At 46.2% G+C, this 13,389-nt stretch overlaps 1 protein-coding gene across 9 annotated transcripts in view; it reads right to left on the bottom strand.

The window, feature by feature from the left end:
- The window catches only part of WDR27 (WD repeat domain 27), a 189,414-nt gene extending 184,894 nt beyond the window's left edge, over positions 1 to 4,520 (bottom strand). For 2 of the 9 annotated variants that reach the window (XR_012158137.1, XM_073337961.1), the window contains exons 1-3: positions 3,587 to 4,434; positions 1,205 to 1,406; positions 698 to 839 (exon numbers count right to left, since the gene is read on the bottom strand). Coding sequence is in view for 7 of the 9 variants with exons in the window: in XM_073337961.1 (XP_073194062.1) it covers positions 698 to 839; positions 1,205 to 1,399 (337 nt within the window). In the remaining 2 variants the exon portion in view is untranslated. The other 7 variants (XM_073337965.1, XM_073337962.1, XM_073337963.1 and 4 more) reach the window with 7 other exon arrangements.
- Between the last annotated feature and the right edge of the window lie 8,869 nt (positions 4,521 to 13,389).

A 13,389-nucleotide genomic window follows, 5' to 3' on the forward strand; every position in this document is an offset into this window, starting at 1 on the left:
TTACTGATAAGTGCGTAAGGAGGCAGTTATCCTGTTCCCTACTGTGATTTGGTGGTCTGTAGCAGACACCAACTAATAGTCCACCTTGTACTTCATCTGTTAAGACATTGATCCATGAGCATTCAAGATAATATTCAAGTTATAAGTAACTCACACAGGTAATGCCATTTTTGACAGAGTGCCATCCTCCCTCCCCATTTGCCGACTTGATCCTTCCTAAATAGGTTCTAACCATTTTTGTTAAATGTTCCATAATCATGAATCATCCCATCAGGTTTCAGTAATACCAGCTAGATTGAAATTATGCTCATAAATAAGCAATTCCAATTCCTCTTGTTTGTTACAGAGGCTCCCAGCATTGGTTTGAATTCAGTTCAGACTATAGGTAATTCAAGAATTTATTCTCTTCATGTTTTTTGGTTCCTTGATTAATTTTGTTCTCAACATCCAAATGTTATGCTGAGCACTCATATCTTCCCTTTTTACCCTTTACTCAGGAGGGTGTTAAATAGTAAAAGGAGTCTTACAAACCTCTCCCTCAGGAGAAAGACTGCTGATCTGATCCATGGTAATGCCTATCAGGCTAATCAAATAATAAGGTACTATTCATCATGATTAAGGGTGGCAGAATCTAGCCTTAAGAAGTCACATTTACCACTTGCTACTCAAAAGTAACTTTTCTATAAAAACACATTACCTTGTAGTGCTTTCTTTGTGCACTCATCCAGGTTCCATACTATCACATAGTCACAGGAAGCAGAGCAGACAAGAAGTGGATTGATTTTACTTCCAAACGCCAGTGCCGTGATTGAATGGTGATGTCCTGCCAAGTGCAATGGCTGGCAAATATAACATTTTTTTAGGTCCATAGGTCATTTCTAATTATGATGAAAACAAAGCTGTATTTTTCCCCTCTTATTTGCTAACTAGCAACATTCAATTATTCATCCAAACTGAATTTTCTTTAATGATTAAAATCCATTCACCAAACTGCATTATGGCTTACTGCCATGCTTGCCAAAAGAACAGTCAAATAATTGTCCACATTCCAAATATAAAATGTGGAGTCTAGTAAGGACAATAGCCTACACTACAAAAAATGATGTACCCAAACCCAACATTTTTCTTCCCCCCCCCCCATCCATTTTAATGCACTTTTAAAATATTATACTGAAAATCTAAACACACAAGTTTTGGGTTTTACCTGATGATGAGCAGGGTTATCGCCAGTATTCCAGATGCATAGCTCATTTCCATTCAAAGGAAAAGCACAGTAATGTAGATTACAAGCAAGTTGAACATGAGACTCTGGCACTTTGGATCTAAACATTTGTTTCTCAAGAACTATGTCATGGCTACATCCTTCTTCAGTGAAACAAAGGTCCACTGGGCTCTCCATAAGACAGCTGAAATAAACATCACATTAGAATATCACTAAAAATTCTCATTAAGAATATTTTTTGTTTTTTTCTGTTTTGCTGCCTTTTGAATCATCCAGTATAGAATACTCCCAGAGACAGATTACTGGACATTGTGCCTGGTTCTGAAAGTGCCAAATACCCTGAACAACTGGAGATAAAGAGTACCCAGTTTTACAAAAGAGGCTGTCCGCATCTTGCAGGATTTTGCCCAGTGATGTCTTGTAGAGGAATGACAATATTACAAGAACAATTCCAAAAATCTGACAGTGTGCTGCATGCAAAGTTAGATAAGATATACCTTAAAGCAGAGGCTCAGAACCTGTGGACCATGACCCAAAATTGGGTCACCAGAATGTGTCAAAAAGTTCCGTGGGAAGCCTAGGGAGAGGGGGGAAGGAGTACATATAGGGTGGCCAGGTGCCCTTTATTTTTTTAAAAACTAGAAAGTCTGGTCAAAGAGGGGACCTGACAGTGTCCGGTCACATCTCCTGACCGGACACCTAAAGCCTTACTGCGGGTGGGGGAGGCACTGGGTCATCACCTGCACCAGTCCCTACACAGCCAAGGCTGGCTCCTACCAGCATCAGGCGGCTGCAGCTCCCAGCCGCAGCTCCGCAAATGACTCCCTCCCTACCAGGGCAGAGGAGGGGAGAAGAGCAGCAAGCAACAGGGGTGGGAGGGAAGAGGAACGAATGGGGAGTGGGCTCTTGGAGTGAAGAGGCGGAGCTGGCATTTAATTTCAAAAAGGGGAACTACATAAAAATGAAGCAGGACCAACACCAACTAAATCATCCCAGCCAGGGCTTTCTCAAGCCGGGCCTTAAAAACCAACCCATTCCAGTGCTTCACCCCATCTCAAAAAAATATATATTGGAATTGGAAAAAGCTCAGAAAAGAGCAATAAAAATTATTAGGGGTATGGAACAGCTTCCATATGGGGAAAGATTAATAAGACTGGGACTTTTCATCTTGGAAAAGAGACAACTAAGGGGGAATATGATAGATACAAAACCACCACTGGTGTGGAGAAAATAAAGAAGGAAGTGTTATTTACCCTTCTCATGACACACGAGCTAGGAGGAACCAAATGAAATTAACAAGTAACAAAAGGAAGTATTTCTTCACACAACACACAGTAAACCTGTGGAACTCTTTGCCAGAGAATGTTGTGAAGGCAAAGACTATAAGAGGGTTCAAAAAAAGAGCTAGATAAATTCATGGATAGGCCCATCAATGGCTATTAGCCACGATGGACAGAGATGGTGTCCCTAGCCTTTGTTTGCCAGAAGCTGAGAATGAATCACTTGCTAATTACCTGTTCATTCCCTCTGGGGCACCTAGCATTGGCCACTGTTGGAAGACAGGATACTGGGCTAGATGGACCTTTGCTCTGACCCAGTATGGCCGTTCTTACAGGGAGGTTCTGGCACTCCTGCTAGAGTGTCTGGTTTTTAAATATTACAGAGCTGGCAAGATACAGAGCCTGCCCCATACTAACCTCACAGAGGCAGATCCTGTAGCTCCAGTCCCAGAGGGCTAGAGAGGCTTGGCTCCCCATTCCAAGTGTTGCAGCACACACAAGTTTGACCAGCTGCCCCTCCATCAGGATAATGGGGGACCAGCTGGGACAAATTTGTGAAAGTAGCATTGCAATCCCATCTACCAGATCATGACACCATTCGCACAAATTTGGCCCAGCTGGGCCCTCATTAGAGGGACTGGACCAAGCCTGAGCAGTGTTGTGACCCCTAAGGTCAAAACGAGTGGGAAACCAAGCCCAGCCAGCCCTGTGGGACAGGAGCCACTGCTAGGTATACATGGTGTACTTATTACATTAGTATCTATATTATATATCCTAGGTAAGAAATATTTACTAAACCAGATATTGTTTGGTGGGCCAGGAGGGCACGAAACCTACTTTCTGGGTTGCCACAGGTCATCCAGATTTACCAATGGGTCCTGAACCCAAAAAGGGTGAGATTGAGAACCAAAGCCTTAAAGAATATTTTCAGTTTTGATTATAATTTACTCTTTTAAAACGATTGTGTAGATTGCACCAAAAGCCCTTGCGTCCCTGAACAGATTTCACACACCTACTCTTAAAACTCAAGGGCACTTTTCGCGGGTGCAGTAATTCACCCCTGTGACCAGCACCAGGCTCATACCGGACTTAAACGCTGACAGCAAGGCTTAAGGGAGACGATCGCGGGACTGGACTCGAGCGGCCACGCAGGTCAGTTTCGCCCTGCAGACGGGGATGTTCACACGCGGCCCCAGGCATCAGGTGCGCGCTTCCAACAGACACCCGCCGCTAACGCGCCGCAGCCGGGACAGCGCGAGAGCGAGCACAGCTTGGGGCTGGATTCGTTTCACCTCCGCTGCGGCTGCCCGTGTAGACCAGCCCGGGCAGCGTTTCTCTCCCGCCCCAGGGCTCCCTGCCGCCAGCCGGTGCACGCGGGGGCCCGCTGCTCCTCTCTTGACGTTTAACGTTGGCTCTCGGTCCGGGCTCCGCGCAGCTCACACCGCGGGGGGGAGCGACAGGAGCCAAACTCGGCCCCGCCACGTGTCGCTGTTTCCATGGAGACAGGGCACCTGGTCAAACCAACTACGTCACTCACTGTCGCCGCCGCGTTCGACGCCCTCGCGCCTCCCCCCGGACTGGCAGGTGGGGGCCCCACCCCCGGCGGCGGTCCTTACGTTAGGGCCCGATAATGATAGCGCACTTCCGCCGGGGGCGCAGACGCTCACCGTGTGGGGGGAAGGGGCCGAGCCCGACTCGCTCTCTCGTCCGTCCACCCCCGCTATCTGCGGCGACTCGCAGCGCAGAAACGCATCGGCCGGCCGGTTTCTCGGGTAGCGGAGACGCCGACGGGCCGCCGAGCGGGACAACTCAGGCCGCGGAACCCCTCCGCCTTTTCCCGGCCCCCTGCCAGGTGTAGCGGGAGGGCACAGGCCCGTGGGGCGGGGCCACGGCCGCCTGCCCCTCGATGGGGACGGATGTAGGGCGGAGAGCAGGAGGGTCAGCCCTATGGCTACAGCACCCACACACCCCACCGACCTCCAGACAACAGCCACATACCCCACAGCTGTACAGCAACACGCAGTGCACGGTTATGCACTCCACAGCCTATCGCCAATAGCGCACCACCCAGCTGCTCTAGCTGCCCTTTGCTGGGCACTCAGCAGGCTCCTATGTTTGAACTCAGTGGAGCCCTGTGCTCTTAGTGCCCCTCGGCCTGGGTATGCTCCCCTCACTCTCGCTTCCTTTGGCCTTAGCCCCAAGACCAGTCCTGAACCCCACAAGACTCCCCAGTAGATTAATTGTGCCTTTCCCAGAGCTCCACCCTTTGGGTGTTGGCTCTGATTGACAGTTTATCGTTCAGGGACATGTGGTTCTTGAAGCAAAGAAGACACAAACTTTGCAGAAGGATTGCTAAACTAGCCATTAATTTCTTTAGCCTCCACAAGAGATATACAGATCCATGCAAAATGAGAAACACCTGTATTTGGTTCAGAGCCATAGTTTTCTCACCATCCCTAAGCATTCACTGGGATTTAGTCAGTGTATTCAAGGGTCTCCAGGTCCCCTCTCCTGAGGCTCAAGTTCAGTCTTCTCTTTCTGTTTTGACAGTGAGAGCACTGCTCATGCTCAGACCAGACCTGGTCCTTTTATAACTTATATTTCCCTACCCTTCTGTCCTCTGATTCTGCTGGTCAACCTCAAAAGACCCTGCTCAGGTGATCAAGATCTGCCATCAGGTGGTCTATTGCTTGGTTATGACTTATCTGGAGTTCACACTCAAAAAACTGGTTTTACCTAGGGTGCAGCAATCCATTTGTTCTAGGGGAAGGCTTATTGCATTATTGATGATCCTTAATGACTGTCTCAGTAAGAGGGGCAAGGTGGATGAGATAATATGTATTGGACCAACTTCTGCTGGTGAGAGAGAGAGAGAAACTTTCGAGCTTGCACAGAGCTCTTCTTCAGGTCTGGGAAACGAAAGGCATGTCTACGCTACAATCTTAAATCGAGCTATGTTGGTTTGACTTACACTCCACACTACCCCTCCTCCGTTGGTGGTGCACATCCTCACCAGAAGTGCTTCCATTGACTGAAGAGGGGCAGTGTGGGGGACTGCTGGTTTCTCGCCTCCCCACTCCCAGCGAGAAGTGGTGGGGAAGTTGTGCAGGACTTCTTGCCTCCTGACAGGCTCCAGTCAGCTGCTGTGCTCCCAGTAGGGAGCCAGGACCCAGGGGGCAGCAGGGCTCCCAGGGGGGAGTCCAGACAGCAGCCCAGCTTGGAGTAGAGACTCAGCAGCGGCCTGGCTGGGGATCCATGTCTCCACTGAAGCTGTGAAATTGACAGGACAGCCAGCAGCTGACAGTGTCTACACACACTGCGTTGCCCTGACTACACTGACAAAAACCCTATGCCTCTCATGGAGGTGGAGTTATTATGTTGGTGTAGTACGGCATTGACATTGGCAGGATCACGCTGTAGATAGACGCTGACATAGTTAGGTTTCAAAGTAGCAGCCAGGTTAGTCTGTATCGGCAAAAAGAAAAGGAGTACTTGTGGCACCTTAGCGACTAACAAATTTATTTGAGCATAAGTTTTCATGAGCTACAGCTCACTTCATCGGCTGTAACTGACGAAAGCTTCTGCTCAAATAAATTTGTTAGTCTCTAAGGTACCACAAGTACTCCTTTTCTTTTCACATAAGCTGCCTTATGTTTACCTAACTCTGTAGTGCAGACCAAGCCTAACTCCAAGTGTCACTGCTAAATACAAGATGGCACACATTGTTTACCACAAGTAGTTAACATGTATTTCAAGGGACCATTCAAGGTGAAGTGACCCATTCACACCCCTCCAGTCACAGGGAGAAAAGGAAGAGGGGGTGGAAGCAGCTGGAGGAGGTGGTTGTTGTTAGTGGGTTACAGATTAGATTATTGTAATAAGCCATAAATCTGATGTCTCTATTCAGTCCAGGACAAAAGGGGTTGTGAAACCTGCTTGGGAATTTTGGACATAGGGGTTTTGCTCGGTATTATGTGTGTTTGATTGAGAGGGAAGGCAGAACAGACTGAGAATGAGAGAGACTCAAAGGCAGAAAGAAAGCCAAGTGGCAGCCTGAGAGCATGGTGTGACCCTGGAGAAGCCTACAGGAAGGTTCTGGGTGTGGTGCTAGATACAGGGCTAGGGGAAGTAAGCAAAGAAGCTGTCCCCCATTTTTTGGTTTCTCCTACATTCAGAGAAGTAGGACTTTGTACATTTCTTGTCAATAAACAAGATTGCATCAAAGAAAATACCAGACTCCATCATCAATTTCTACTCCCAACTGGGACAACCTCAGGACCTTGACCTTTGATTAATTACTTGAGTTAAAAAGGGGTAACACTGATGTCAAAGGTGGGATCTGCTTTCCAAGGAGAGAGGTTATAAGGTGCTGTACCTGAACCAAGATAGAAGAAATGATGGCAGTGCTTGCAGAAATCAAAGATGGCCATGTAGTAGGAAGAGAGCCTAGGATGTAAGGCCTTGTATCAGAGGCCTAGTATGAGGCAGGACCTGCTCACAGAATCTGGCAAGAACTGGACTAATATTGCAAAAAATACACATTCCTAGGAATTGCTAAGCACAGAGTACTCACACAAACACATCCTGATATTAAATGGTGCCAGAACATCCCAATATTAAGAATTGTACAAAAATTTTTTCCAAGGATAACAGGAGCACACTGACCCCTTCTAAAAGATACGGTTAGGATAACTACATAATAAAGATGTTTTAATTGAGCCAACGTGTACAAGGTGATGGGTGACAACTAGCCATGTCAGGGGGCAGTAACTAATTTTGTCAAAGGCAGTACATAACTTGTTTGTATCAGGGTATAAAAATATCTTGAAGGAAGTATCTTTGGCCAGCAGAGGGGGAGAATGAAAAGTTCCACCATTCATTGAGCTGCGTCCATTGTCATAGGCATACATGTCTTAGTATCCTCATAGAGTCTGCCAGGTGCTATTACCGTGCTTTGTCAACAATAAACCTGGCCTAGCACCTTTGTACCTTAACAGATCTTGTGATCATTGGATGGTTCACTTGAGGTCTGCTGTGCCGGCTGTCTGCACAGAGCTGGGGCAGCACACGGGAAGAACACACACGCAGCCAAATGTCTAACCACAGGCCAAATTGAATTAAAGCAAGACCTAAAACAGGCTTCACAAAAAGAATGTAATACAAGCCCAACAATAAGATCTAAAACAAGAGCCGAAGGTTTCCCAGAAAGGGCTCAAAGATAACTTGCAGACTAATATGAGATCTGTGTTGGAGCAGCAGCTGCAAAGTGCCCGGACAGATTGGGAACCCCATCCACTTGGGCCAAAAATGTGTAACAATACAATATCCATTGCTACTATTTCAGTTCTACATTTACCTCACATGTAAGAGTACCAGATAAAACTTTTATTTCAGCATTGTGATGACAACAAAGGTATCATACGTAACTGCTGCAGCCATGAATGTTATGACAGCTTATTCACCAAAAAGTGAAGATAAGTGCCCATATCTAAATTAAAATGTGCCCTATAGGCAAGAGAATCATAGTACCTGTCATAAATATAAAGGGAGGGGTAAACACCTTTAAATCCCTCCTGGCCAGAGGAAAAACCCTTTCACCTGTAAAGGGTTAAGAAGCTAACTGGCACCTGACCAAAATGACCAATGAGGAAACAAGATACTTTCAAAGCTGGAGGGGGAGGGGAAACAAAGGCTCTCTTTGTCTGTGTGATGCTTTTGCCAGGACCAGAGCAGGAATGCAGGTCAGAACTCCTGTAAAGAGGTAGTAAGCAATCTAGTTAGATATGCGTTAGATTCTGTTTTGTTTAAATGGCTGATAAAATAAGTTGTGCTGAATGGAATGTATATTCCTGTTTTTGTGTCTTTTTGTAACTTAAGGGTTTGCCTAGAGGGATTCTCTATGTTTTGAATCTGATTACCCTGTAAGGTATTTACCATCCTGATTTTACAGAGGTGATTTTTTTACTTTTTCTTTAATTAAAATTCTTCTTTTAAGAACCTGATTGCTTTTTCATTGTTCTTAAGATCCAAGGGTTTGTGTCTGTATTCACCTGTGCAAATTGGTGAGGATTTTTATCAAGCCTTCCCCAGGAAAGGGGGTGTAGGGTTTGGGGGGATATTTTGTGGGGGAGATGTTTCCAAGTGGGCACTTCCCCTGTTCTTTGTGTAACACTTTGGTGGTGGCAGCTTTTAACCTAAGCTGGTAAGAATAAGCTTAGGGGGTCTTTCATGCAGGTCCTCACATGTGGAACCTTGACACCTTGGCTGGTGTGGCTGACCCCAAGGCTACTGGAGCAGGTGGGGTGGCTCCAGGGCCAGCTGGACTGGCTGCTGCTTGGGTGACCCCAGGCAGCTGGTCCCAGGCACTGCTCCGGAGCTGGGGTCTGGGAGCAGCAGCAGTGCCCTGGGCTGAGCCCTCTCCCCCAGCAGCGGCAGCAGGGCCCTGGGCCACCTCCCGTCCAGAGCAGCAGTAGCAGCCGGAGGACCCCAGGCCGCACACACCCACAGCAGCGGCAGGGCCCGGTCCACCACCCCTCGCCTGGAGCAGCAGAGATGGAGGTGGAACACTGGGCTGCCCCCTCCCCAGCAGCAGCTGCAGGAGGGCCCCAGGTCACCCCCCATCCCACCTCAACAGCAGTGGGTCCAGATTTGGAGTGCTCCCCCTAGGATCACCAGCATCCCTGGAAGTGCCCCCTCCGATCCCCCAGCACCAAAGATTTAGTTAGGGGTATTTTTAGTAAAAATCATGGACAGGTCACCACCCCGAGACTTTTTGGTTATTGCCCGTGACCCGTCCATGACTTTTACTAAAAATATCCGTGACTAAATTGTAGCCTTCACTATGATATCATTTAACTTAATCACTGAGAAATTGATCCACAGCCCAGTGAAGTCAATGGGAGTCTTTCCATTGATTTTAATGGACTTTAGATCAGACCATTTGGACCTATTCCTGAGATGCTGAGCATCTACAACTTCCATTGATTTCAGTGGATACTACAAACCCAAAGTAATTTTTAGGAACTGTCCTATAGTGGGGAAACATTATTGTCAACCTTGGATGAGGCCACTCTTCTTTGAACTCCTCCCTCACTACCCCATTCTATACATTTTAAAAAAACACACTGCGGCAGCAGCGAGGGTGGCTCCTAGAAACAGAAGGTTTGGATGGAGTTGGAAAGTAGTGGAAGTTCAGCTGGACTCAGGTCTTCATCATGAAAAGAGATCTGTTACTGTGAGTAACAGTAGCGGGGGAAAAAATAAGCATGGGGAAATAGTTTTATTTTGTGTAATGACACATCCACTCCCAGTCTTTATTCAAGCCTAATTTGATGGTGTCCAGTTTGCAAATTAATTCCAGTTCAGCAGTTTCTCGTTGGAGTCTGTTTTTGAAGTTTTTTTTGTTGTAGTGTTGCGACTTTTAGGTCTGTAATCGAGTGACCAGAGAGATTGAAGTGTTCTCTGACTGGTTTTTGAATGTTATAATTCTTGACATCTGATTTGTGTCCATTTATTCTTTTACGTAGAGACTGTCCAGTTTGGCCAATGTACATGGCAGAGGGGCATTGCTGGCACATGATGGCATATATCACATTGGTAGATGTGCAGGTGAACGAGCCTCTGATAGTGTGGCTGATGTGATTAGGTCCTATGATGGTATCCCTTGAATAGATAAGCGGACAGAGTTGGCACTGGGGCTTGTTGCAGGGTTTGGTTCCTGGCTTAGTTTTGTGTGGTTGCCGGTGAGTATTTGCTTCAGGTTGGGGGGCTCTCTGTAAGCGAGGACTGGCCTGTCTCCCGAGATCTGTGAGAGTGAGGGATCATCCTTCAGGATAGGTTGTAGATCCTTGATGATGCGCTGGAGAGGTTTTAGTTGGGGGCTGAAGGTGACTGCTAGTGTTATTTTCTTTGTTGGGCCTGTCCTGTAGTAGGTGACTTCTGGGTAGTCGTCTGGCTCTGTCAATCCGTTTCTTCACTTCACCAAGTGGGTATTGTAGTAGTAAGAACACTTGATAGAGATCTTGTAGGTGTTTTTCTCTGTCTGAGGGGTTGGCGCAAATGTGGTTGTATGTTAGAGCTTGGCTGTAGACAATGGATCGTATAGTGTGGTCTGGATGAAAGCTGGAGGCATGTAGGTAAGCATAGCGGTCAGTAGGTTTACGGTAAAGGGTGGTGTTTATGTGGCCATCGCTTATTAGCACTGTAGTGTCCAGGAAGTGGATCTCTTCTGTGGACTGGTCCAGGCTGAGGTTGATGGTAGGATGGAAATTCTTGAAATCATGGTGGAATTCCTCAAGGGCTTCTTTTCCATGGGTCCAGATGATGAAGACGTCATCAATGTAACACAAGTAGAGTAGGGGCGTTAGGGGATGAGAGCTGAGGAAGCATTGTTCTAAGTCAGCCATAAAAATGTTGGCATACTGTGGGGCCATGTGAGTACCCATAGCAGTGCCGCTGACTTGAAGATATACATTGTTCCCAAATGTGAAATAGTTATGGATGAGGACAAAGTTCAGCCACCAGGTTTGCCGTGACATTATTGGGGATACTGTTCCTGATGGTTTGTAGTCCATCTTTGTGTGGAATGTTGGTATAGAGAGCTTCTACATCCATAGTGGCCAGGATGGTGTTTTCTGGAAGATCACCAATGGATTGTAGTTTCCTCAGGAAGTCAGTGGTGTCTCAAAGATAGCTAGGAGTGCTGGTAGCGTAGGGCCTGAGGAGGGAGTCCACATAGCCAGATAATCCTGCTGTCAGGGTGCCAGTGCCTGAGATGTTGAGGCGTTCAGGATTTCCAGGTTTATGGTTCTTGGGTAGCAGATAGAATACCCCTGGTCGGGGTTCTAGGAGTGTGTCTGTGCAGATTTGTTCTTTTGCTTTTTCAGGGAGTTTCTTGAGCAGATAGTGTAGTTTCTTTTCATAACCCTCAGTGGGATCAGAGGGTAATGGCTTGTAGAATGTGGTGTTAGAGAGCTCCCTAGTAGCCTCTTGTTCATATTCCGACCTATTCATGATGATGAGGGAGATAGGGAAATTTTAGAAGGAATACAGGTATCAATAATATAATGGAGCAATAGCAAGATCATAGTTAACATTTTATTAGATTATTCTCTGAAATAGTTATTTTAATTATACCGTTGAGATAATGGGCCAGATCCTCAGCTGGTGTAAACTGGAGTTACTCCATTGTCTTAAAGGATCTACACCAGCTGAGGATCTGACCCAATATAATTAATTATTGCAGATGTGAAAAGGTGTTTACATTAAAACAAGCACATAATTCATTTAGTGCTCATGAAAGATGTTTGTTTGACAACCCTGGCAACCAAAGTCTTCTATTCACCCACAATGAAGGTGCAATGCTGACATTGGCAGGGCAAGCTTCCCTATGCCGCTCCATCGATAGCGCTCCATCCTGAACTGGAAGGACTGACTGTAGGGATTACAAGCACAGTTTAGTCTCCAGGTCCATTTCTGCTGGGACTGCTATCAAGAGCGCTGAATTGTGCCAATTGTGTAATCTCTCTTTTTATGATGTGGGCAGCAGTCACTCTGAACTGAACTGAGATTGACTCACATCTCACAGGTGACCAAAAAGTCATCAGATGGAAAAAAGAATTGGTTGTAAACAGGTGATCTACAGGTGAGAGGCTTCATATCCTTACTTATTTACAGCATATATTTTAAACATATTTATGCTTTGCTACATCAACTCTGTGATCTTTAGTGTCCAGGAAGATGACTAACAGATTTTTTCACCTTTATTTGGACACAGAGCAAAAAATATATTTAAAGTCTTTATTTATGTAACATTTATTCACTTAACTGACTTTAGTCCATTTTAAATGTCTGATGCCTTACCAAAAAACTATGAAAATAATCTAAACAAGATGACTCTCACTTTGTGTCAAATGAATTGAGAAATGCAAATTCTTTAATAAAACTGATAATTCTTTTAGCAGACCACTTAGTATCTAATAAGAAGCTGCTAAGTATTCTAGACATTATGTTCTTACATATCTAATTTAATTTTCTCAATTTGATTATCTACATTAAAATTGAAATAACAAAGGACAAATATTTTTAACTAAAATCATTTGTACCAAACCTAAAAATGTGACCATTTTTACACTATTAATGTTATACTATCAAACTGGAACAGTATGTGAGTTGTGATCTGCCAGGAATGCATGGTTTTGTGCCTGCATACTGATGTAGACAGCAAAAAGAAAAGGAGTACTTGTGGCACCTTAGAGACTAACCAATTTATTTGAGCATAAGCTTTCCTGAGCTACAGCTCACTTCATCGGATGCATGCTGTAGCTCACGAAAATTTATGCTCAAATAAATTGGTTAGTCTCTAAGGTGCCACAAGTACTCCTTTTCTTTTTGGAATACAGACTAACAGGGCTGTTACTCTGAAACCTGCTGTAGACAGTTCATCCTCAAGGACTAGCTAATGTCTAAGGATGATAAAATTACACCTAATATTTACATATGTTGAAAACAAATAATTTGAGGCCTGATTCATCTCTCAATTACACTGGAGGAAAACAATAATAATTCCATCGACATCAGTGGCATGCCCTCGTGCCCCTGGGGATAGGACTGACCCGGGGTTTGGCTCTGAGAGGGGCGAGGGGAAGCCCGGGGGCCGGCTCAGAGCGGGAGGGGCCCGGACGCAGCACAAGGCTGCGGGGAGCTCCAGGGGCGGAAGGTCTTGCTGTGCCAGGCCCGCTCGGCCACAGGGGCTGGACGGGGAGCACCATCCCGGCGCCGGTCGGGCGGGGGCGATGCGGCGCGGCGGGGCTGCCCCTCCTCCCCGGGGGCCACCTGTCCTTCCGGGCCACAACCAGCTGAGCACCCGTCTACAGCGGGGAGGGCGCC

The sequence above is a fragment of the Lepidochelys kempii genome, chromosome 3 (genome assembly GCF_965140265.1).
Source record: "Lepidochelys kempii isolate rLepKem1 chromosome 3, rLepKem1.hap2, whole genome shotgun sequence".
Taxonomy (NCBI): Eukaryota; Metazoa; Chordata; order Testudines; family Cheloniidae; genus Lepidochelys; species Lepidochelys kempii.